Source organism: Camelus bactrianus, unplaced genomic scaffold, assembly GCF_048773025.1.
Source record: "Camelus bactrianus isolate YW-2024 breed Bactrian camel unplaced genomic scaffold, ASM4877302v1 HiC_scaffold_28, whole genome shotgun sequence".
Taxonomy (NCBI): domain Eukaryota; kingdom Metazoa; phylum Chordata; class Mammalia; order Artiodactyla; family Camelidae; genus Camelus; species Camelus bactrianus.
Window position 1 is genome coordinate 82,817 of NW_027413942.1, and position 25,250 is coordinate 108,066.

Below are 25,250 nucleotides of genomic sequence, written 5' to 3' on the forward strand. Positions count from 1 at the left end.
AGCAATCTTAAGACATAGACAAGAAATAATAAAGTCATCAAAAGCAGATTGTAAGTAAGTGATCTAAACATTATTCAACAACACATTACTTATTTTAATGTGCCTACCTCAAGGGGCTGAGATCAAATTAGTTAATACCTTAATGTTCCCAGTACACATTTAGCACTGTGTTAGTGATTACTATATCAGATTTTTTTTTTTAGTTTTCTTTCATTTAAAGCACATGAAGAATAGCTGTGGATTCCAATATTTAGGTTACAATATATCTCCTTATGGCACCTCCTATCAACCTGAAAAACAGGCGTAATAACTACCTACCCCACAATTGTCTGTGGGATTAAATAAGTGAGTTAATTCATGCAAATGCTTGGTGGGGAGAGGGCTGGGCCTTTAGCAAGTGCTGAATATATCAACAATCAACTGTAATATCAAGAATATATCTCAGGCCAGAAGAAATTGAATGAATTAACTCCAGAGACCTAGAATCTTCTCTTACCTTGAAGAGGAATCCAAGCACCTTAATAAGTTAATTTTATAAACATAACATTTAAACTGATTAGAGGGGGGAATAGGATGAAGAGAGGAAGGCTAGAAAGGTATGCAAAGTGGGAGCATAGTCATGCAATGTTTCCTTCCTGCCTGGTTTAAAAAAAAATGTGAGCCTATAGAAGGCATTCCAACAAGAAGTAGATTAACCCTGGCTCTGGATTCTTCCTGGGTTTAATTTCAGTGTCAAGTGATGTTCCAAATAAATCCCAGATGAATGAAAAATATATATAAACATCAAAGGAAAGTAGGTTTACTTACATAAAAATTTACAATTATAGATGTTCAAAAACATAACCTACAAAAAATCAAGTGAGAAAAAGTATCTGCTTATGACAAAAAATTCTTATCTGTTATATGAAAGAGTTCACACCATAAACAGATTGTGGCCATACATACAACAGAATATTATTCAGCCCTAAAAAAGGAAGGAAATTCTGACACATGCTACAAGGTGGCTGAACCCTGAAGACCTTATACCAAGTGAAATAAGCCAGTCATGAAAGGACTAATACTGGATGTTTCCACTTATATGAGGACCCAGAATAGTTACAGTCATAGAGACAGAGGGGGGATGGTGGGGGCTAGGGCTGGGAGAAGGGGAAAGAGAGTTATTCTTTAATGTGGACAGAGTTTCAGTTTGGAAGATGAAGAAGTTCCTGAGATGGATGTTGGTGATGGTTGCACAACAATGTCAATGTACACAACTCACCAAACTGTACATTCAGAAATGGTTAAAATGATAAATTTTATGGTATGTGCATTTTATCACAAAAGAAAAATTTAAGTAGAATAAAGTTCAAAGAAATCATAGCAACAATAAAAGCAATAAAACACTGATATGTACAAAACCCAGGACATGAATAGGCAATTCACAAAGGAGAAAATACAACTAATAAATACATGAAAAACTGCTTAAGATCAAAGGTATTCAAACTGCAAATTAAAAAGTCAAATAATCAAAAATGATATTAATCAATCCTAAGAGTTCAAATAATGTGGCTTCTTGTACATTGAAGATTTCAGTGTGAAATTGTATACCAGAGATTCAAAATTATTAACACATCTGTACCTCCAAATTATATATATATATATAACTTTTATATTCTTAATAAAAAATTCTCTAAATATAGAAAAAATGTGCAAAGATTACTTTATGTTATGTCTTACAAAACCAAGAAACTGGAAACAAAAGTAAACATCTAAAAATAGTGGGGCTGCTAAACAGACAGGAAACAACCACTGGATACATGATTGCATGACCATTAAAGCGAGGATTATGAAAACCGTGCAAGAAAATGGGGGAGAGGGATGGAGGACACAATATTGAATGCAAATCATATAAAAACATGAGTGAAAAGATTAAGTATATCTATACTAAATGTTAATATTTATGATAATGGGATAGGAGTGTGAAAAGCCCCACAAGCATCTTCCAAATTTTCTAAATCGCACTTATAGTTCTATAATAAGAAAAAAAAATTCATTACAAGAGTTGTGAAACCCTGAGTTACAGCCTGTGTGCGAAGGCCACAGAAACTCCCAATACAACTTCCTGGTTTATTTCTCCACAGGCGGAGAAGCTAACAGAAGAAAGACTTCACCCCAGGGCAGAAGCCACAGCACATCCTGGTGTGGCTTTTCCCTAGCCTTTTGTCTCTGTAACGTGGAAAACACTTTCCATATCCAACCACAGTTGTGAAGACAGCTGAATTCTTGATCTGCCACTGTCTTCATACCTGTAGTCACATCATTATGGCAGGCACTGCAATTTCCCTACCCAGTATCTATTCTGCCTTCTGCCTTAATGACAGACCACTGATCAATCACAGGCCCAGAAAACAGCATTTCCCAGACTTCCTGGTGTACAGGGATGGCTAAGTAAGTTCTGGCCAATAAGAAGCAAAAGTTATTGGATGTGTCTTCTGGGAAAGCTCCTTACAAGGTTGAAGGTAGACTCATGTAGTAGGCCCACTTCTGCTCTTAACCCCTTCTTTCCTGGAATATGGAGGTGATGACTGGAGCTGCAGAAGCTAACTTGTGATCTAAGGCAATCTTAGAATGGAAGCCATATGCTAAATATACTAGAGCACACAGATCCCTAATGACACCAGAAACCTGACCTACCAGCTCTGCCCTCCCTGCTACAAATGACTTTAAGAAAAATAAAACCTTTAACTTGCTTAAATCACTGATTTTTACACTTTAGTACTTGCTGCCAAACAATTCACCATCTGTGAAGAACTAACATTAAAATCTATACACTTCCATTAAGAGAAAGTTTACAATAAAATTAGGTTCTCCTGGTTCCTGAATCAAATTCAGCATTATTAAAGACACATTCTTCTGGGTTCTCAGAACCATAATCATAAATCTATGTTTTCCTCAATCCTCCTTTTCTCCTATGTTTACCACCAGTAATTGTTCCTTTAGAGGACTAATTTAAATAAAACCTTCCAAAAACCATTATTTATACATAACGAGATCTAAATTGGAGATATCAAGTTTTTCTTATTTTTTAAATACTGAAGTATATGATTAAAACTTCACATGAATGTAAGTTACATAAGCATTTTATTCATAATAATGATAAAATATCATCAAATATTAATTCATAAATGAATAATTAGTCAGTAATATAAAAATCAATCCATATTTCTGGATAAAGAAAGCAAGCTGAACACATGCAACTAATATTGCTCCAGTCCCAAACCTCTCCATAACTGCAGTAAAGAAATATTTTTAAAAACATAAATCCTCAAGGAAGGGCAAGTAGGAGTGGAGATGACAATATACTGAAAATGGGAAGAACACGGGCCAGCAGTAACAGACTCAGCAGTGCCAAGGATGTCCAGCTCCACACCGGCCAGTGCTAGTGTACAGGACAGAGCAGGTCTGAGCCACCCTCATGAACCAGGAAGGGAGTTACTGCGGTAAGCCAGGACAAGCCACATGTCATGGTGAATATTATGTGTCAGCTTGACTGGGCTAAGGGGTACCCCGAGAGCTGGTAAACCATTCTTTCTGGGGTGTGTCTGAGAGGGTGTCTCTGGAAGAGCTTAGCATGCAGCAGACTGAGTTTGGAGACCTGCCCTTGCCAATGTGGGTGGGCAGCACACAGGCTACTGAGGACTTGATTGGAACAAAAGGATAAAGGAAGGGTGACCCTCCATCCCTGAGCTGGGACACACATCTTTCCTGCTCTCAAGTGGATGGCAGAGCTCCTGGTTCCCAGCATCCTTGGGCAGCACTGCTGCTTGCTCTTCCTCCCCTGATTCATATTCAAAAAGGTTTGCAAATCTCCTCTACAGTTACAATTCAATTTCCCTTCAAGAGCACTGCAGTTCTTTAGAATATATGATTCTGTCTTGAACTCTGGGAAATTCAGTATTAGAGAAAAGAGAGTGGTTCCCATTTGCTATCTGTTTAGTCCACGTGACCAACATGAGTTGAGTCTCTGAAACTTCTTGAAAAACATGAGCCGTACTGAGCTCATTCCCACCATGGATGTGCAGATGTCTGTCATGGCAGTCAGAAGGGACAATTTCATAGGCTACTGAGGGAACTTTAATTTAAAACTTTTAGACTCTTTTACACCAAGAAGCCATTAGCTGATGTAGTGGTTCAGTAAATGTCTTCAATGAATTTCTGGACATGGCCACAAATCCCTGTACCTGCTTCACTCCCCTTCAATTATCCCATTAACTGATGAGGAAGGACATAAGCCTGAGATAAAACCACCCTTCTCATAACTTCCTCTGTCACATCATGCAGCAAACACACCTGCTAACTTCAAAGTACAATAAATGTAACACAATATTTTCCTATGTTTAATGTAATAAACAATTATTTTTGAACATTCACTTCAGATACTCATTTTTGGCAAAGGATTTAAGCTTTTCCATATTCATACCAAACACCTCCAGTTCGTTCCCAGCAATTGGTTTTATTGTACTGCGGTGTATATGCCAGCTAGAGCAGAAAAATTCCTGGTAGGAAAAATTTCCTGTGGGCTGTGTTCTGGTGATTGCATTTGCTCCACAGGCCTAAGACTCAGACTCCCTCTGAGCAGAGCAGGATGGGGCAGGCAGGGAGAGGAAGCTGGGCCCCAGGCCCATGCCTGGTGTCCTACCAACAGGTAGTTATGTGACGTACGAGAGAAGGGAACATGCCAAGCATGGCAGGTGGGAGTCTGTAATTTGTTTTGGCTGTAAAGACAAAGCCACTCAGACATACTGTCAGTTTCCTGGCTCCATGTATTTTACATAAACCATCGTAGATACACAGGAGAGAAAATACACAGTGGCCTGTAAAACACAGTACTTGGATGTGGCAATTCCTAGTTGTGAAGATACAGCCAGGAAAAAGCTTAGAGCACTTTCAAGGACTTGATTTAATAGACACAAAATATATAGATTCCACTAACTACCATAACAGCCTTGTACTTAACATATTTTAAGCCAGATAATTCTAAAGAATATTCCATATTTAACATTAGGAAGAATTATATAATTGGATCAGGGACCATTTGACAATGCACTAGCATGGAAAAAATGCAAAGCTAAATTATGTAGGTTTTAATGTGCAGCTTATGTTACATGCAATTGCTCTCCTTAAAGTAAGTGTTTTATACATGTAATTAATTTTAACTTAAAAAGAACATAAAACAATGAAAACAGGCTCCACAACCAAGAGACACTTCTCTTCATTTCTCTGTATTGTTTTATTTCATCTGAACAAGATCAATTACATCCACAATATCAGGGCCCGTAACTCAGCTCAGTGTTAGAGTGAGATTTAACCTTGGCAAAACAGCACCTTGACTCAGCTCCCTCTGCTGTAAGAAGCAAAGGTCAGAGCCATCCAGTTATTTCAGGAGGACACCTAACTACACAGGTGGTTTCCTACTCAAACCCATTCCTCCCTCCTCATTCCTTGCTGCTGGAGGCCGGTTTAGGTACTTACCTCTTGGGGCCAGGTGATGAGATGTGGTCCCCTCACCAGCAACAGGAGAGAATCTTGACTCATCAAAATGTACCAAAGTAATTTTGTTCCCCTCTAGGGCCCACACTGGGCACGGACAGACAGGGCAAATCTGCTAGGAAGGTTTCTGAGGAAGAGAGTCTTAATTCTAAAACTCTGAAAGTAAATACACCAAGAGTCAGTACAGGAACTCGGGCAGCCACCCTGGGGCCTGAGGGGAACCAGCACAAGAGGCCAAACAAGTGAATTAGGCTGGGTTCTCACCTCCATCTCTCAGCTGCTCAAGTAACCAGCCATGAGTGGCCTGACCCTGGCATCCTGTTTTGTGGGATAGTAAGCCCTCTTTGGTTTTGGACATTTTGGTTGAACCTTCTGTTATTTGCCCAAAAAGCACTCCAACTCATACAAAGAGCTTTAGCGGGAATTAAAAACTCCCCAGAGAAGAATATCCTGGGTTTAAAATCTAAGCAACCCAGAATCCACAGGGCTCTTCTCTCAGTCCCAGTTACTCACCATCAAAAAGTGATGGCCCTCAGGTTCAGCTCAGGGAAAATTAAAAATAACTTGTTCCATGAACCTCTCCATTAGATCTCAGTCTTCAATTATTCCATGTCTTATTGGCCACTAAAGGAAGAGAAAACAAACTATGTCAAGCTTCAGTCCATGTCAGTAAAAGCAACAGTTTTAAAAGCACTGGCCCAGAAGAGACTGAGTTATTAGAGAAAACAGGTCCTTTGCACTGGGTGAATGTTAATTTATGTAAAGAAATAACAGACACTTTACCAGAAATATTAAGTTATATTATCATTTATATTCTACTTCACATCTCTAAGTACAAAGTATCATCTTAACAGTGGAGTAACAGATGGAAAAGTACAGCTAATCTGCCATACCATTCCATTTGGAGTTTGGAGGTTTTTAGAACAAATACCTAGTTAAACAATTTTAGTGCTTCTTTTTAATTAATCAATCTACAGCTCTTCTACATCTGACAGGTTAGTGAGTCAACCTGCAATTTTCCACAGAAGCAGGTCTTGCTCTCACATGAAGCCCAGCATTCCCAGAGTCAATCCTGCATTCCGGGGTTTTGTAAATTCACTTGATTCCCCACATGAAAAATACCTTGTTCAACTAACACAACACTGTAAATCAACTATACTTCAATTTTGAAAAATACCCCATACAAAACCAACAACAACAAAACCTCTTTTCCAACACAAGAATAAAATACACAGCTCACAAGTACAATTGCTATGAAATCTACCATTTTCCATGATTCATCCTACTGCTCTGTTCTTGGTGATACACTTACAGAAGCAAATCCCGGTGGGGAGTTTACCTTTGTGGCATACGTGGGTTTATCTATGGCTTCATCCCCTATGAAAAAGTCCAGGTCATCAACTCCCCTCAGCACCCTCCTTTGGGCTTGGTCAACCACCTTTGCTGACTCTCTGATGGCAATACCTTTGGGAGAACAGCACAAAGATTTCTGTCAGAATCCATACTCATTTCAAGGATCAAGGAAGCATAATATAACCCTGTGTATGTACAAGTAAATTTTCAATGCCAGGGTCTTATTAGGAGTTGAGTGTGTTCACAGAAAAGACGCTATCACAGAGCACATAAAGTAATACAGAAACCTTTCTTATGTTCTGGTATTATTTTTAGTGCGGCACAAAGGAGCCTAGCTGGTCTGCTTTTAATACTGACAAAAGATGAATTACTAAATTTTTCAGTTTCATCTGAAAAAACATCCCTCATGATAGTGAAGTGAAAAGCACATATCAATCGGTTCCAAATTTTAGAATACAATGTAGAAGGACACAAAATTAAAAATATAATGTGAAAGAAGAAAATAAACTGAAAAATGCTCATACACTCTCAAGTCATTTTAATAAAACTGTGTCAAAAAAAAATAAAAATATATTTTTATTCTTGTTACAAAATCACTAAAAGAAAAAACTGAGGTTGCTGACTAATATCTGACAAGAAAAATTCAATAATCAAACAACTGTATTACGTAAAAATATTAATGGCTTTATGATATATTATTTTAATAACAGTTTAACCACGATATTTAGGAATATACTTATAGTTAATAATCATATGAAACTTCACTGTAGAATTTAACATCTAATGAAATGTGGAAAGCTTCATGAAGATTCAATTTTCCAGTTAAATTCCTAACCCCTGGTCACACTTTGCTTTCCCATAAACTCATCTTCATCAAATTTATTCCAAAACAAATGAGTAAACATATACAACCATTTTTAAAAGTAGAGTATTTGTAGTTCCCAATTTATTAGAAATGAAGAATAACAGCAAAGCTAAGGGAGTGAATTTTAACCCTTGCCCTCAGAAAGGCATCTTGAAATAATAGCTTGAAAAGGTAGGAAAAAAAAAAGAGGTACAGGACAGAAATCACTTTGCTCACCTCCTCTTCTGACTCCATCTCACTGCCGCACTTGGTCCAGAAGCTTTCAACTTACAGAAGGTGACACAAATCCAAAGCGCAGGATTTCTGCAGGACTAAGGCAGCAGGCGTGACGTGGACGTGCTGGGGGCGGAGCCCAGAGGAAGCATCCGGGGCAGAAGCAGCGGTCGTGCCAGGACCACGAGGCCGAGAGTGGGGCTGGGGAGGTCTGGAGGGCCGGGATGAACTGCGGCAACTGCAGCCACAAACACACCGGTCCCCGAACACAGACCCCGCCACGGACGGCGCACTGACGGGCACCGCGCAGCCACCTGTGCAAACGCAGCACGTCAGAGGGCCCTGGCGGGACGGCCCGCAGCCGACACCAAACGCCTCGCGCGGCCGCGGCGCTGCTGCCGGGCCGGCGGGAGCCCCTGCAGCCGTCTCCCCGCACCTCGCGCCCCGCTCCGCCCTGGGCGGCGGCGGCAGCGGCGGGAACCGGGGCGAGCTGGCGGCGGGCTCCTGGGAGAGCCGCAGACGCCCGGGCGGAGGCCGCGCTCCCTCCAGGGCGCCCTGGCTGCAGGGACCGGCTCTCGCTCCTCGCCCCGCGTCGGAGCGGCCGCCGGCTCTGGGACTGACCGGCCACGTCTCCCTGGGCCCCGACTTGCCCTCGCCCCCGCGCCCCGGCGGGGTGGCGGCCTCCGCAGGGGCCGCGGCAGCGAGAGCCCGCCTCTGGGATGAGGTCCAAGCCCCCCTAGGCCGCGGACCTAGGACCGCGAGGGCTTCAAGAAGCGGGCGGCGTCCCTGTGCTTCCGGAGCGAGCAGGAGGACGAGGTGCTGCAGGTGGGCAGGCGTCGGTCCCGGACCAGTGGACTGGCCCAGGAGGAGGACTGGAGCCCCAGGAGGAGCCTGCCGGTGCTGCCGTGAGGGAGGCTTACCAAGAGGCTGGAGTCAAAGGAAAGTCAGGCAGACTCCTGGGCATATATGAGAACCAAGACAGAAAGCACAGGACATATGTCTATGTCCTTACTGTCACTGAAATATTAGAAGACTGGGAAGATTCTGTTAATACAGGAAGGGAGATAGAGTGGTTCAAAGTAAAGGATGCCATCAAGTTCTCCAGTGTCATAAGCCTGTACATGCAGAGTATCTGGAAAAATTAAAGCTGGGTTGCTCGCCAACCAGTGGAAATTCCACAGTCCCTTCCCTTCCAGAGAGTAACACCTTGTTTGTAGCTGCTGCACAGCGAACTTCTGGGCTGCCATCCAGCATAAGATAGACAGGGTTGGAAGGACCTCTTCCACCATGTGCAATCTCATGGGCAGAGGCTTCTTTATTTTCCTTGACAAATATCTGAAGGACGCTTACAAACTGAATTTGCCATGCGGGATTTTTTTTAACAATCTGCTTGATTTTTATGTGCTTTCAAATCTTCTTTAAAAAGAAAAAAGATAGTGTAAAATATTTTAATAAGCCAAAGCCATGTGGATTTTTTTTTTTTAGATGCCTTAAATGTGCTCTTCCACCCAGCCCACCCACCTTGTTATTTTGGTTGGCATTTTCACTTTTTCCCCAGTATTTTTTTATCCATTTGATGTCAGTCTGTGGTTTTTGTCAGATCAACATACTTGTGGGTATATTATCCCGGTGAATTGTCTTCTCATTCACAATATTAACATATTCAATGAATCCATTTGTCAACTCGTTTATCTCAATTTTCACAACTGGTACTATGTCACTAGCTACCTGATATGGCCAATTCCCCTGTAACTCAATAGTCCTTTAATACAGAGTTTAACTCTATGTAGCTGGTGAGTTTTAGGCAGTTACTGTAAGCAAAATGCATGTAGTAGATATCTTATCATGGAACCTGTATTCATGGAATTGAATTAGGGTGCTCAGTTGCCAATTCCCTTTATTCATAATCTCTCTTTACACAGAACACACAAGAACCATATTTCCCTCAATGTAAATTGCTGCTTTTAAATATATATTTTCAGTTTAAATTTAGTGACATCTCTTCAGTTAAACTTGCTGGTTACCAGTAAACACCTTAAATAGCAGTCAGTGGTGACTGCATCAGAATTGAGTAAAATGGCCTTCTTGTTCACCTGTTACAGACCTAGGTTTTTAGGGTGCCTCAGAATGTCTCATCTTTTATCGGTTGTCAGCAGGTAGGTACTATTTATCATGTAACTAATTACTGGGACACTGGAATGTACCTAAGAATTATTTTGTCTTATTTTTATATTCACATAAATCCAAGAATCCCATCTAAAACACATAAATACCTAATCTGAAATGCCTGTACTTCCTCAACCAAGTCAGAGATGAGATGGGGCATGTAAAAGATGGTTCTCTATGTAGATATTAGCTTTTTGTAAAGATCATAACTGTTGAGTATAAAGTAGGAATAAGCATAGTTAGACATTTTTTGTACAAATTGTTAACCTTTAAAAATATAATTGCTGCTGAATATAGTGCTGTTATAAGGAAAATCAGTGCCACCATTTTAAAACTGGGCTCTTGTGCCATAAAAGCAGCTGAGCTAAATATGAGTATTAGTTCACAAATTAAGGCTGCCAAAGGAATAAGACAGAAAAACTTTAATCCACTGACATTTCATTCTAAGTTATGTAGTGTGATCAGACATGATCTTCCAGAATTTTTATATTTTTCTTTGTACAGAGGTTATGTTTTCTGGGTGTTTTTTTTTTTTAAAGGAAATACTTAAAAATCCCACAGATTGACACTTGTTATCAATCTTCAGTGGACTAAGTTTTTCCTCAGTAATCTCTGAAGTTTCTTTAAATTATATACTTAACACAGAAGATAAATTGATTGTTTTTGTACATAACACTGTGTCCACCTGAAATGTCACAAGTACTGGGGGGCCTGGGTATGTTGTACATTGATATTCTTAAAGGTAATAATGCATGAATTTCTTTTATAAACTCTTGGACTATGTATTTGATGTGTAAAATATGTACAGTATTAATGTCAACCATTTCTTAAAGGTGAGCCTATAAATATTGTTGTATCATTTTCTTTGGTCAGTAACATTTGGACCAAGTAGTGCCACTTGGGTCAGGATTTTCTTCAGTGCCATTTAGCAAAACATCTGTCTTTGGTCTATGCAACTAGGAAAATTTTGTATAATGCATCAGAATACTTCAGAGTTGTCACACTTTAAATTTCACATGAGGGGTTCTTCACTATTCTTGAACTCAGCCCACTGAAGCTAGAGGAAAGGCCCTGAGGATATTTATTTCTGTTAAGAGAAAAAAGCCTACATTTGCAGGCTCAACAATTGAATCTACTACAGATAAAAAATAGTGTCTACTCTCTCAGTCCCTCAAAGTTTATAGAGTGTTGGGACTTTCATTTGTGCTGCTTTCTGTTGGGTAGTTGGATAAAACTGGGCAGCTAAAATTTTCAGTCCCATGTGCCTACTAAATTAAAAAAAAGTTTGTAAATTGACTTGCAGACACAAAGTAGCAAGTATCCTACATGTTTGATTTTGAGTTTTCTTAATTTCTTCCTTTTTTTTGGTAAACAGGTGAAATTTTCCAACTAGGCACTTGCCATTCAATTTTCTGTCGATCCCATAGTTGTATAAAGTAGCAAAACTGAAGGGGGGAATGATTGTTGTATACACTTTAAAATTGCTTTGTATGGTCTCATTTGAGATAACTGGTGTAAGAATCTTGATGTTTTATATATTTGGAAATATCAAATTAAAAAATTGAAATTAAAAAAAAAATCCTCCCACAGTCTGTCAGTGCAAGTTCCAGTCTATCAGTGCAAGTTCCAGACTCCATCCTCTGCGCAAGATCAAACTTAATTATGCATGGATTTAGCATTAAACTGCCAACAGAACATGAAAGACTATCAAGAGACAAAGGCAAAAAGGTTCTTCAATTCATGACTTTACTCAAGTTCACCAAGAATTTGAGGGCAATATTTCTACTCAAAAGAAAAAAATCACCACCCTAAAGAAAAAGTGCTAATTTAGTGAGAATGAAACTACCATGCTCAAAAATTTAAATGATAACAAAGTAAATCTCATCTTTCCCAAAAGGTAGATACAAGTACTCTGACCCCAAATCATAGTAGACCTGTGTTTTCATGCCCCTTAGAAATAACAACAACAAAGCACATACATTCTGTTAACTGTTATGTGGAAGCACCTAAACTCATGAAAGTGAATAAGGGTATATAGAGCTTATACCCAAAATCTTTTGTTGACACCTATGAAATGCAAGCTGTGGACCAAAGAGCCCTTGTGAACATGATGGAGAACCAAGTCTAGGAAAGCAGCTGTAATGAGTATCTCCAAATACTTATGGAGTATACATATGACTTATCATAAAATGAAGACTTCAGTCACCAGCAGCTGTCTCCAACACACTTCAGCTTACACAGGACCCTGACTCAGGTGTACACAGAAAACACAAGAAATGTGCAGAAGACACTAAGATGGAAGGGAAAATAAATATATCAGGTAACAGGACCAACACCTAAAAAGTGCAAGTGGTTACATACACATGGCATCTCCATGCACTGCAACAGCATGAGGCCATGAAAAATGGTAAAGAAGTTCTTCTTATGAATCCAGAAGGTTCACTAAAATGCAGTGTTATGAGAAAAAAAACAGGATATGGTGTATGCAGTATGCCACCACCTGGGTAACAACGCATCTGTGTATGTCTTGCTGGTATCTGTAAAGTTACCTCAGAAGGAAGCACAGTAACCAGAAGCACTGTTGCCATCTAAGAGGGGAAGTGGGTGGGAGAAAGTTAATTTCACTGTAACTTCTTTTTATATCACTCAATTTGTATGTCACATGAATGTATTACCTATTCAAAGTTAATTAAATTTGGACTTCTGCTTCTGGAAAGATGGATAAACATACTTTTCCCTGTTCTTCCCACTAAGCATGGCTAGACTCCCTAGGCTTTATATTTGAAAGAAACAAAAACATGCTGAGAGGTGAAGAGAATGTGGCAGACTGGCCAGGGATCAGGACCTGAGGAACTACACAGTGGTGACTTCCTGAGTTTTCTTTTTGTCTCATGCATCCCACACTAGGTGCCAGGGAAGCCAACAACCCAGAAACGCCAATGGGAGCAAATAAAAAATGTCCCCAGAAAGCCTGCTCTCTCTAGCCAAAGGAGATGAAGGGACAGTGGAAACACAGAAAACTTACACAGTTACTGCCTGACTCCAGCCAAACATTACAGGAAAACAAGCCCCCACCTGCAATGTAGACACCACATGCGGAACGAGGACCTCCATCCCCCTCACTGCCTCCATGTTGGGGTTATGACAGGAGGCCCAGGGGAACATCAGGAATTCCACCAATGACAGTAGGGCACCCCTTGCCATCCCAGCCAGAAGGTACCTGCAGTGGCCTTGGGGGAAGCCCCAACTCTGGTCCACAATCAGCAGTAACATGGAGCCCCTCCCCAGATGAGTGTCAGCAAAGGCCAAGATTAAAATCTGAGCTTCAAATCCTAACTGGCATTATCCCCTTCTCCCTGCTGGAGCATTAACAGAAATGACTTACTAAAACATAATATTTAAATAAGATCTGGAACCTCATAATATAATAACCAAAATGTCCAGCACTGAATAACAAAAATTCTCTCAACATAGAAAGAACCAGGAACATCTCAAGTGAAAGGAGAAAAGATAATCAATAGATAAGAACACTGGCATGACACAGGTAACAGTTACCAAACAAGACTTTAAAAGCCATCACAGAATGCTTCAGTGAGCAACTACAAACACACCTGAAACAAATGAAAGACAAACAAACAAACAAAAAAGTCAGCAAAGAAACACAAAATCACAGCAAATGTAAAAGGCCACATGGAAATTTTAGAACCAAATAACCTAATACCTGAAATAAAAATCTCAATACATGGACTCAACAGCAGAAAAGAACAGATGAATCACTGAACTTGAAGACACGACAATAGAAATTACCCAAACTGAAAAACAAAGAGAAAATAGACTGAAAAATGAACAGGGCCTCAGGGACAGATGGGCGCAATATCAATGAATATGACATTTATGCATTCTGAGTCCCAGAGAGGATAAAGCAGTAGGGCTAGAAAAGTATTCAAAGAAATAATGACTAAAATTTTGCCAAATTTGTCATGAATGAATGAATGAATAAATAAATAAATAAATAAATATAAATAAATAATCAAACCTAAATATTTAAGACTGAACAAATTCCAAACAGGATCTTAACCCAAAGAAATCCACTCTGACATATTATAGTTAAACACTTAAAAACTAAAGACCAAAGAAAAAATTCTGAATGCCTCCAGCAAATTTCTCATCAGAAATCAGGGAGCCGAAAAGGAAGTTACATTTTTCAAGTGTTGAGAGAACTGCCCACTCAGAATTCTATATTCAGCAAAAATATCCTTCAAAAATGAAGAGCAAATCAACTAAATATTATCTATAAAATAGATAAACAACAAGGTCCTCCTGTACAGCATGGGAATTCAGTACCTCATAATGGCCTATATATATAAAGTTGAATCACTCTGTGGTACACCAGAAAGTAACAACATTGTAGATGGACTGTACTTCAATAAAAGAAAATGTTTTTACTTTAAGTATGTATTTTTAACTGAAGTATAGTCAGCTTACAATGTTGTGTTAATAAAAAAAACTTTTTAAATAGCAAAATAAGGCATTCTCAGATGAACAAAACTAACAGAATTTGTCAACCAACATATCTACTCTAAAAGAATGGACAAAACAAAGAGAAAATGATAAAAGAAGGAATCCTGGAACATCAGGAAGGAAGAAAGAACAATAAAAATAGTACAAATATGGACAATTACACTTTCTTACTCCTTTGTGTTTGCTAAATTTTGTTTGGTAGTTGAAGCAATAATTATAGTGCTGATGCACTTCTCAGTGTGTGAAGAGGAAACATACAAGACTATCATAACAAACTGGTAAGTGTTGACACCAGCAGACTAAGAAAAGTTATGTGTATATGATGTAATGGTTACAGTAACCACTTAAAAAGATACACAAATAGCTGTAGCACAGGGAACTATATTCAAAATCTTGTAGTAGCCTATAATGAAAAAGATATGAAAATGAATAAATCTGTATGACTGAACTACTATGCTGTTCACCAGAAACTGATACAACATTGTAAACTGACTCAACTTCAATTTAAAAAAAAAATGATACACAAAGAGAAGCACTCAAAAACACCACAGATAAGTCAAAATTAAGTTCTAAAACATTTTCAGGGAATCCACAAGAAGTCACGTAAAGCAAAACAGAGAAGTGAAAAGCAGAACAAACAGAAAAAGGACCAATCAATAACCACAATAAATCTAAGTGGTCTAAACACACCAGTTAAATAACAGTCAATTTAAAAAAAAATGACTGAGCTCTATGTTGTCTATAAGAAACACTTCAATTTAACAGTATACAAACATACTTGTTTTACTACACTTCAGTTTATTGAGTTTTACAAATTGAAGGTTAGTGGCAATTCAGAATCAAGCAAGTCTATCAGCATCACTTTTCCAACAGCATTTGCTCACTTTGTGTCTCTGGGTCACAATTTGGTAATTCTCACACCACTTCAAACTGCTTTATTATTATTAATTTGTTTATGGAGATCTGTGATCAGAGATCTTTGATGTAACTACCATGACTCACTGAAGGCTCAGGTGATGGTTAGCATTTTTTAGCAATAAAATATTTTTAAATTAAGGTATATACATTGTTGTTTTAGACATAATGCTATTGCACACTTAACAGACTACAGCACAGTATACACATAACTTTCAAATGGACTGGGAAACCAAAATTTCATATGACTGGCTTTTTTTTGTGATATTTGCTTTATTACAGTGGTCTGGAACCAAAACCACCACATCTCCAAGGTATGCCTATATGTAGGTTAAAACTAGACAGATGAAAAAAGATATTCCACATAAACATTAATCAAAGAAAGTATGAGTGGACACATTGCTATCAGAAAAAGTAAAATTTATAGCAAAGAAAATTACCACTAACAGAGAGGGATACTAAATAATGATCAAAAGTCAATCCATCAAGAAGACATAGCAATTCTAAATGTGCATGTACCAAAGAAGTGTGCTGCAAGATACATGAAGCAAAAACCGAAAGGAGAAGTAGAAGAGTGCACAGTTACAGCTGCAGACTTCAATCCCTTCTCTCAGCAACTGATGGCACAAGTAGAGGGGAACTCAGCAAGGATACAGGACTCAACAATACTATCAACCTGCAGGGTCTAACCAACACGAAGAGAGTACTCCGCCCAGCAGGAGCAGAACGCACATTGTTTTCAAGTGCACAGGGGACCAAAGTAAACTTAATACTGATCATAATACAAACCTCAAAAATTTAAAAGAACTGAAACCATACAGACAATGCTTTCTGACTACAATGGAATTAAACCAGAAATCAGCAAGAGATGGGTAACGAGAAAATACCCCCAAACACTTGGAAACTAAACAACATGGTTCTAAATAATCTATGGATCAAAGAGGAAGGCTCAGGGAAACTAAAAACTATATGAACAGGATGAAAATAGAAAATACAAAATATTAAAATGTGTGGAACATAACTAAAGCAGTGCCAAAAGGAAAAATTTTAGAAAAGAGAAAAAGTCTCAAATCAATAATCTATGTTCTCACCTTAATAACCTAGAAGAAGATAAAAGTAAACCCAAAGCAAGCAAATGAAAGGAAATAAAAAGAGGAAATTAATGAAATGCAAAACAAAAAATAGAGAAAAATCAATGAATCAAGAAGACAATTCATCAAAAGTTAAAACTTTTGCTCAGCAAATGACCCTGGGAAGAAGGTGAAAAGGCAAGCTATGTGATAGGAGAAATTACACACATCTGACAAAGGACTCATATCTAGTATATACCAAGAATCCTCAAAATAACAAAATTATAGAGATGGAAACAGATGAGTGGTTGTCAGAGGTCAGGAATGGTGGAGGGGAGGGGGAGTGTGTAATTATAAAGAAATAGCGTAGGAAAGATCTTTGCGATTATGAGACAGTTCTGTATCTTGACTGTAGTGGTGATTACAGAAATCCACACATGGGATGAAATAACGGAGAACTGCACTTACATTGTACCAATGTCAAACCTTTGGTTATGATGTTGTACTATAGTTGTGTAAGATGTAACCTTTGGAGGAAACAGAAAGAAGAGTAAATAGAACTTTCTAAACTCTCTTTACAACTCCCTGTGGCTCTAAAGTTGTTTCAAAATAAAATATTTTAAAGACAAAAAATAATTTTAAATGATTTAAACAAATTAAAAATTAAAACACCTCAGTTAGCTGTAATGATGAATCAAAACTAATGAGATTAAACTCAATAAAGAACAATGTAAACATTTTGAAGATTTTTTTTTTTAAAATAGAATGTGTGTAACCAGAAAAGACATGCTATTCTCCAAGTGCTAAAAAGTCATCTGAGGGCAATCTAAGGAAGATTATTAGGGACCATGTATCTAAGGAAGATTTCATCTAAAGATTTAGATATAAATTCTGGATCTTAAGAACACCTGCTACAGCAGTTGACAATAGTAATTTTTAAAATAAAAATATCCAATATGTTTCCCAAAATAATGTCATATATTTTACTAAACCTTTACAGAATAAATAATTCCTATCTTATATAAACTGTTTCAAAGAATAGAAAAAGAAAGCTAAAAAATTAATTTTACAAAGCCAGTAAAATTCTGATATACAAACTGGATTAAACTAGTACAAGAAAGGAAAATTATCTCACTTTTGAATATTGATACAAAAATGCCAAATATATGCAAATACAATTTAGCATGTACTTGATATTTCATAACCAATTAGGGTTTACCTCAAGAATGAAATAAAAGACTGTTCAATATTTGAAAATGTATCAATGTAACTCACCGTGTTAGGAGCTTAATTATAAAAGCTATATAATCATCTTTGCTGATATACAAAAAGCCTTAAATGTCAACATCTATTGATAATAAATTTTTTTTAAAAAAAACCTCTTGGTAAACTAGGAATGCAAAGGCACTGTATTAACCTGAAAAAGCATTTCTACAAAAACCTATAGTAATCACCAGTGAAACACTAAAATCATTATTTTTTAAGTCAGAAATACAAAAGTGCCTGCTACTCCCAAGTTCTAGCAAGTGCCGCCAGGCAAAAAAAAAAAAAAAAAAAGTATTGGCATGAAAAGAGACACGATAACCATTATCTGCAGTACATCTTGGATGATTTTAATAGATATTGTTCAAAAAAAATTTACAGAGAGCACATAAAAAATAAGTACAGTAAAAAATGTCCAGCCTCATTAGTCATTAGGGAAATGAAAATAAAAATCACTATGAGATACAACTTCACACCTGCTAGGATGGCTAAAATGAAAAAAAAAGGGCAATAACAACTTTTGGAAGGATGTGGAAAAGTTGGAACCTTCAGCTTTGCTGGTGTGAATATTAAATGGTGTACCCACTCTAAATAACAGCTTGACAGTTCCTCAAAATGTAAACAAAGAGTTATTCTGTGTGTAACAATTGCATTCCTAGGCATATATCCAAAAGAATAAATACATATGTCTACACACACACTATACACGAATGTTTATAGTAACCAAAAGTGAAAACAACTCAAAAAGCTATCAGTTGATGAATGGGCAAAAGCAAAATTGAATACATATATACAATAGAATTTTTTTTTTAACCAATTAAAAGGAATAGAGTACTGATATATACTACAATATAAATGAACCTTGAAAACATTATGATAATGAAAACAGCCTCCAATTGTAGGGGTCAGTTTATATGAAAACGACCAGAATGGCCTAATCTATTGAGACAGAAAATATGTTAGTCTTACCAGGAGCTGAGGGGGTGGGGTGCTAGAAATAACCACTAATAGCTATGGAATCCTATTATTCTAAAGTTTAATAGCTTTCATGACTGAATAATGTTGGGAATATACTAGGAACCACTAAATTGCACATTTATGGGGGTTAATTTTATCATATGAGAATTATATTTCAATAAAGTTGTTATTAAAAATAAGTTATGTATGGAGTACATAAAAATGAAAAATTAAGTTTATTAAAATAAAGCCATGTATCACTTTGGCTAATGGAATCTTTATGAATTTTAAAAAATTAGAAATCTAGAAAGAATGATCAATATGTTTCTCTAAAGAAGAAACACTGAATTACATAACACTGTAAGCTTGAAATATAATAACCCAAACTATGTATGCAAAATGAAAAAACAGATCATCAGTGAATTTGAATCCTACTTACATAGCAGCTATTATATGCCAGATACTTAATCTAAGTAATCCATACATATTGACATATTTGATCTTATAACAAACCAATGACAAGAGACTACTACAATCCTCCCATTTTAGAGCGGGGGATACTGAGAAGTCAAGTCATCTTCTTAGATTCACTTGGCCCCTAGTTAGCAGAGCTTGGCTCAGACACCAGTAGGTTTCCTCCAGAGGCCGGGCTTTTAAGCCCCTACACACACTGCTGACCTTGTCAATCATGAACTGAAATAGGAATAAAGACAGGAAAGGAGAACAAAGAAGCAAGCAGAGAGAAAAATGCCCAAATCAAAGGAGGTCAAATATCCTGATAGGGCTGAAGACGAGAGGCTAGAAATACAGTGGAAATGAATGGGTAAAGGGGAGAAAAGTTGACAGATCTCCTGAGGTCAGGAAACAACAGCCTGTAAACTAGAGTCAAAAGTGGTGTCTTCACTGTCTCAGCAGCAGAGCATGAGGATGACCAGGAGGGGATGGTGCACCTGTCTTCTTAAGCTGTGATTTGCACATTTTCAGTATCTCTTACTATAGGTGTTATTTAAAGGTTTTTGTTCATATATTTGGTAATGATTAGGATGTACCCTCTAAGAATTGTTTATTATCTTTTCCAGTTTTTAAGTATTGAATTTACTATTTTTCATGTTTGTTCTTCAATTTTACTTTTAATGTATTCCTCATCTTTTAATTTTTGTGTAGAACATTTTTGATTGGGATTTTTTTCATTCTTTATGTCAACTTTATGATTAGAAAACCCTTTTTCATTCTAATTTAATACATTTCCCAATACATTTCACTCATTCCCTTATTGTTGTAACAATTCCATCAAACCTTTTAACATTTCCTTTCAAATTTATTTTAAGGAAGTAAGTATCCATCTTTACTTCTTTTTCTAAACTGTAACTAATTGTGTCAGCATCATTTGTTTAAGAAAACTTTCCCTCATCTGTTATTTTTATCCCTGTATCTTTAAAATATTGTAGTATTCAGGGACTTAGCAATATCCACAAAGCATGGCTCCAAAAATCTTCTCTATTGTGTTTCTGAATTTACCTGTATTCACAACATGTGCATTTCTGTTAAAAATGGCTTCCCTCCAACTGATAGACACAGATTGATGGCAATCAAGGAAAAAAATTATTATGGGGCTGTTGAATCTAGGTCTCGAATGATGAAAATATTCTCTCCATCAAGAAAGTCATAGAGAGGGTGAAGAGGAGGAGGGGCTGAAGAGAAAGGGAAACATCCTGTGTGTTCTGGCTTCCGTATTATTTAGCTCAAGAAGAATACATTCTTAATAACTATCAAACAAAATAAAATTTCTCAATGTCATATTATAGAAGATTATGCATATCATGTTTCTGCAGCTCCCAGGGGGAGCTTTTGTAGACTTACAGGAAAAGCCTCATGACCTGGACAATGGGAGAAGATCTGGGGCTTAGACCCTAACAAAGACATAACCGTGTAACACTACTGTGTGATAACACCCCCAACACCACCGTAGGCTATCATGAAAAACAGGGTTCCTGGGCGAGCACTTAGGCAGTAGAACAGAGATTCCAAACAGAAAGGCCAGAGCCATCCCTCCAGTTAACACCAAGACAGGTAGTGGACACATGGCCGGGTATCATAAGGAAGAGGTCAAACTTCTGCAGATACCAATTCAGGATGATTCAAGTTAAAAATATTTTGAAAAATCTCACAAGCCAAAAAGAATTCTCGATGACCTGAAGTGTAACAGTAAGATAACCAGTGTGTGTAAGATAGACAAGCACACAGGGATGCAAGTATGAGAAAGCTTTTTCACAAGCAGAACAGCTTAGGGGACCACATCAGAACAAAGATGAGCCCCTTTGCTGGATGAGAATAAATGGAAACGATCATCCAAACACAAAGTATATCTGATATTTGTAATTACATTTATATATTCTTTTATCCCAAACTGCATACATGTTTTTAAAGTCTATTTTCAAATAATCTTTTAAAAATAACCCTTAAAACCTGAAATAAACAAGTTTTCCACCGTTTTCCTATATGGCTATCTAGAAAGCACAGCCCTTCGCTATCTGCTATAATCAAGATCCCTTCACCCAGTGAAGTGAAAATTATCCAAGAATATAACCTTGAGAATGTTTATTAAAGTATCTTAATTTGCTATCTGTGTCATTCTGCAACAGGAAATCACTTTAATTTAGATATTGTCTCAATCAGAATATTGTGTGATCACTTCTAACTTATATATCTTTCCATGTTTTTTTCTCTTTCTTCTAAGTGGAAGCAGAATCTTCCAGACTCAACTTTACAATCACCGTTCCAGACAGCATTTCTGAATAAGTCATATTTTAATATTGCCTCCCCACTTTGAATAAAGCATGGATCTTTTCACTACATTTAAAGTAAAACTCGATAAATATTTATTGATCACTTAAATATGTCAGGCACTGTGATTAAGAATTTAAATAAATAATTAAACTTCATCCTTTAAACTATCTTTTTAAAATGCACTACTATTAGCCCCATGTTATATACAAGAAAACTGAAATATACTGATGTTAAATTAAGTTTGGGGGTCATCGACCGCTATCGGCTGAATGTGTGCCCCACCCCACAGTTCATCTGTTGAAATCCTGGTGCCTGTGGGAGGTGATTAGGTTGTGAGGGTGAAGCCCCCAGGAATGGGTCAGTGCCCTTAGAAAAGAGACCCCACAGAGATCTCTCACCCATTCCATCATTTGAGAACACAGGAGAATACTGGCTATGAGCCATAAGGTGAGGCCCTCACCCAGGACATTAACGTGCTCATACCTTGATCTTGGACTTAGCCTCAGATCTGTGAGAAAGACATTTTTGTTGTTTATGTCACTAATGTGGTAGGATTTTGTCACAGCAGCCCAGCAGAATAAGACATACGTCAAAGCAATGGTCTAAGATTGGCATCCAAACAGTCAGACTCTAGAACTGACCTGCTCTTGTGATATTACAATTACTAACCCATCTTCCTCTTTCCCAATTCTCCACTACTTTAGCGAAACATCAAAATCATCTGTTGAGTTTTTCTTTAACACAGATACATCAGTTCTACTCTTTACCTCCATCCTGATTCAGCATTTCTGATCTTTTACTCTTTGATTTTCTCAGCATTCTCCCAATCTTAAACAGATGAAGTCAAATGTGTGATTGTGATGTTTAGTCACCAGGGAGAGCTATGGCCTTAGAACCGACACTTCTTATATTCAGGGACAAAATCTTGACTTATTCAGAACCCTTATTACGTCTCTATAGTCTTGCTGCTAATAGACACTCCATAAATATTTTCTCAGTGATTAAATCTTTATAGGCCTCAACACTATTAAACAGTTGCCTCAGGGTGCTAATATCTGGAAAGTCAATAGGAAATACCTAAAATAATGTATTATACTGAGTTGATTGCTAATTTTATTTTCAAGACAGCACAGAAGGGAACTGGTGGGGGGGAAAGAAAATTTGTAGTACATTTCTAAAATTTTGAAAATTATATGGCTAGTGCTAATTGACTGTAATATATTGTGTGAGAATAATAATCACAAGGTTTGACAACCTGTAGGTGATGAGCACTTTTCAGTCAGAATGTACAAGGCAGTGAACATCAGGTGTGTTTACACCGGACTCCAGCAGCTGAATTTCAGACCTGTATTTAACCATAGGCGTTTGTTACGATGTAAAAGATAAATTCTGTCTGTTACAATGTGGTCAATTGTAAATTTAAGTTTATTTTCCCATTTCATATTAGGTTTGTACTCACGGTTCTAAATTACATGGTCTCCACATATTAGTACACTTTAAATGCAGTTTTCTATGTAACATGCATTGCTTTCATATACAGTGACATTAAAGTCGTTTCCTTTCTAAGTTTGATTATGTCAGTATGATTTTTACTTTGTAATATTGTGAAAACTATTTTCCTAGCTTTTAATGTGCGCAAAATATATGTTTATAAAATAGCAATAAAAGTAATTTAGGCAAGCTTCTAATTATTGAAGCTCACAGAAATACTATTATCTAAAAATTTATGTGATTTTCTAAAAATTATGGCAATTTCTTACTGGCCTATTTACTTAGATACTTAATCTTTCATCAATAAATAGCACAGTGAAATATAAATTAAATATATAAATTGAATTTGATAGATACATTACTCTTAACAACTTTCTTTCCTAAAGTAAAAAAATTTCATGTATCAATTCAAAGAAACACAGCAGAAAACGAAATGTACAGGAATTAAAATTCTTATTTCAAATTGGTAGCAAACAAAAAGTGAAGCAAATGCGTTATCTGGTAGAAAAGCTATCACCAGGCGGCGCAGCTGAGCCCCCAGCCAGGAGTGGCTGCGCGCTCCCGCTCGCGCGCGCCGCGCTGGGTGACTGGGAGCCGGACCGCCGCCCTTCGCGCCTGGGCTGGCCGCCGTGGGGCGCCAGCTACCGGCTGGGGTGGGGGCTGGTTTTCTCGCAGGCCATCGGGGAAGGCCGCTGGAGAAAGGGGAGGGAGGACAGGGGGTGGGAGCTGCCGGAGGGCAGCCGGAGAGCAGGGCGAGGCGGCGGTAAGGGGAGGGGAGGGGCCGCGCGGAGCTGGGTCCAGGCCGGGGGGTGCTGGCAGGGTTGGGACCGAGAGAGAAAGTAACTCCAGGACGAGACCGGAGCGCCCCGCGCCGCGGGCACAGGCGGCGTGGCTGCGCCCGAGCCTGTGCCGCCGCTCCCGATCCAACGTAAGCCCGGCGCGGGCGCCACCGTTCAGCGATGCGCACCCCTGTCCCTAACGTGGCTGCGACGCCCAGAAAGTCGCCCAGCCGGGATTCGGACCTGGGTAGGGGCGGCGGGACACGCGGTGCGGGGACATCCAGCATCAAGGCCTGGCGTGGAAGAGGGGACTGCCCGCGTGGCCAGCCCTGGCCCCGGGTAGAACCTCTCCAGGTAGGTTGGGGGTCAGGTCCTGGCACGCAGGCCTCAGTGCAGGGCCGGCGAGTGTCCGGGGTCAGAGCCTGGCTCCCGGAGCTGGGACTTTGGGCTGACTGGGCCCAGCTTGGTGTCCAAGTCAGAGAGAGAAAAGGTCTCCAGCGGGACAGATGTGCGTCCTCTGCCGCCCAACCGCGAGTCCGAATTGGAGCGGGAGGTGCTGGAGCGCTGCTGGTCGTGCCAAGCGCGCGGGATCTAGAGCCCCAGGGGGGCACCTGGGAGACGTGATCGCCCCTCGGGAACCCCGCTGCCCGCGGGCATCCCCGGATCTGGACCGCGCACCGCATACACTCGCAAACAGCCCCCTCCCCCGGAGCTGGAGCGTGCTTCCCTCCCTCGTCCCCAACCCCTGACTGCAGAAAGATAAGCTTCAAATTTTCACTCCGTGTCTCATATGTGCCTGAAGGTATTTAACTGCACGAGTGAATAACAGCATTAGTTTCAATTTCTTTTTAATCCCTGCAACAATAAACTTTGAGAACAACAACAAAAGAAAACTAAAACCAAAAGTATGAAAATTCTATGTGACAATATTATTTGATGGTACATGTAATTAGTTAGATTAATTTTATTTCACTTAAGGAAACAATACTGTAAAAAATTTCTATTAACATGCATAATGAAAATACATAAAAATATCAGTCACTTTTACAGAACTATTATTCAAAGTGTTTTACATATGCGGAGTCAGACTTGCCATGAAGCTGATGGAATTTGTTTCCGAGCACCTCATTTGTACAAACCGTTCCAGGGACCTGAAAACAGTCCTAGAATGTGTTTATATGGTCAGTTATTTTTGTTACATTTAGAAATATATTTATAATTGTGATTTTTTTCTTATTGTAATTAATATTTTATTTTGTGACTGATAGTTATTTATAATTTGTCTTCTATTTCTTAAATAGAGCCGCTTCAAAATGGAGGGGCTTTAAAAGTTAAAGGGTC

General features: G+C 38.5%; 1 protein-coding gene across 1 annotated transcript; it reads right to left on the reverse strand.

Moving 5' to 3' along the window:
* Positions 1-5,242: 5,242 nt before the first annotated feature.
* On the reverse strand, positions 5,243-24,592 carry LOC141576738 (uncharacterized). Its single transcript, XM_074360148.1, has 5 exons — positions 23,861-24,592; positions 7,964-8,887; positions 6,869-6,993; positions 6,043-6,153; positions 5,243-5,685 (listed from the first exon to the last, which is right to left on the reverse strand). The coding sequence occupies exons 1-2, from the start codon at positions 24,590-24,592 to the stop codon at positions 8,015-8,017; spliced, it is 1,605 nt and encodes a 534-aa protein (XP_074216249.1). The 3' UTR covers positions 5,243-5,685; positions 6,043-6,153; positions 6,869-6,993; positions 7,964-8,014.
* Positions 24,593-25,250: the final 658 nt, after the last annotated feature.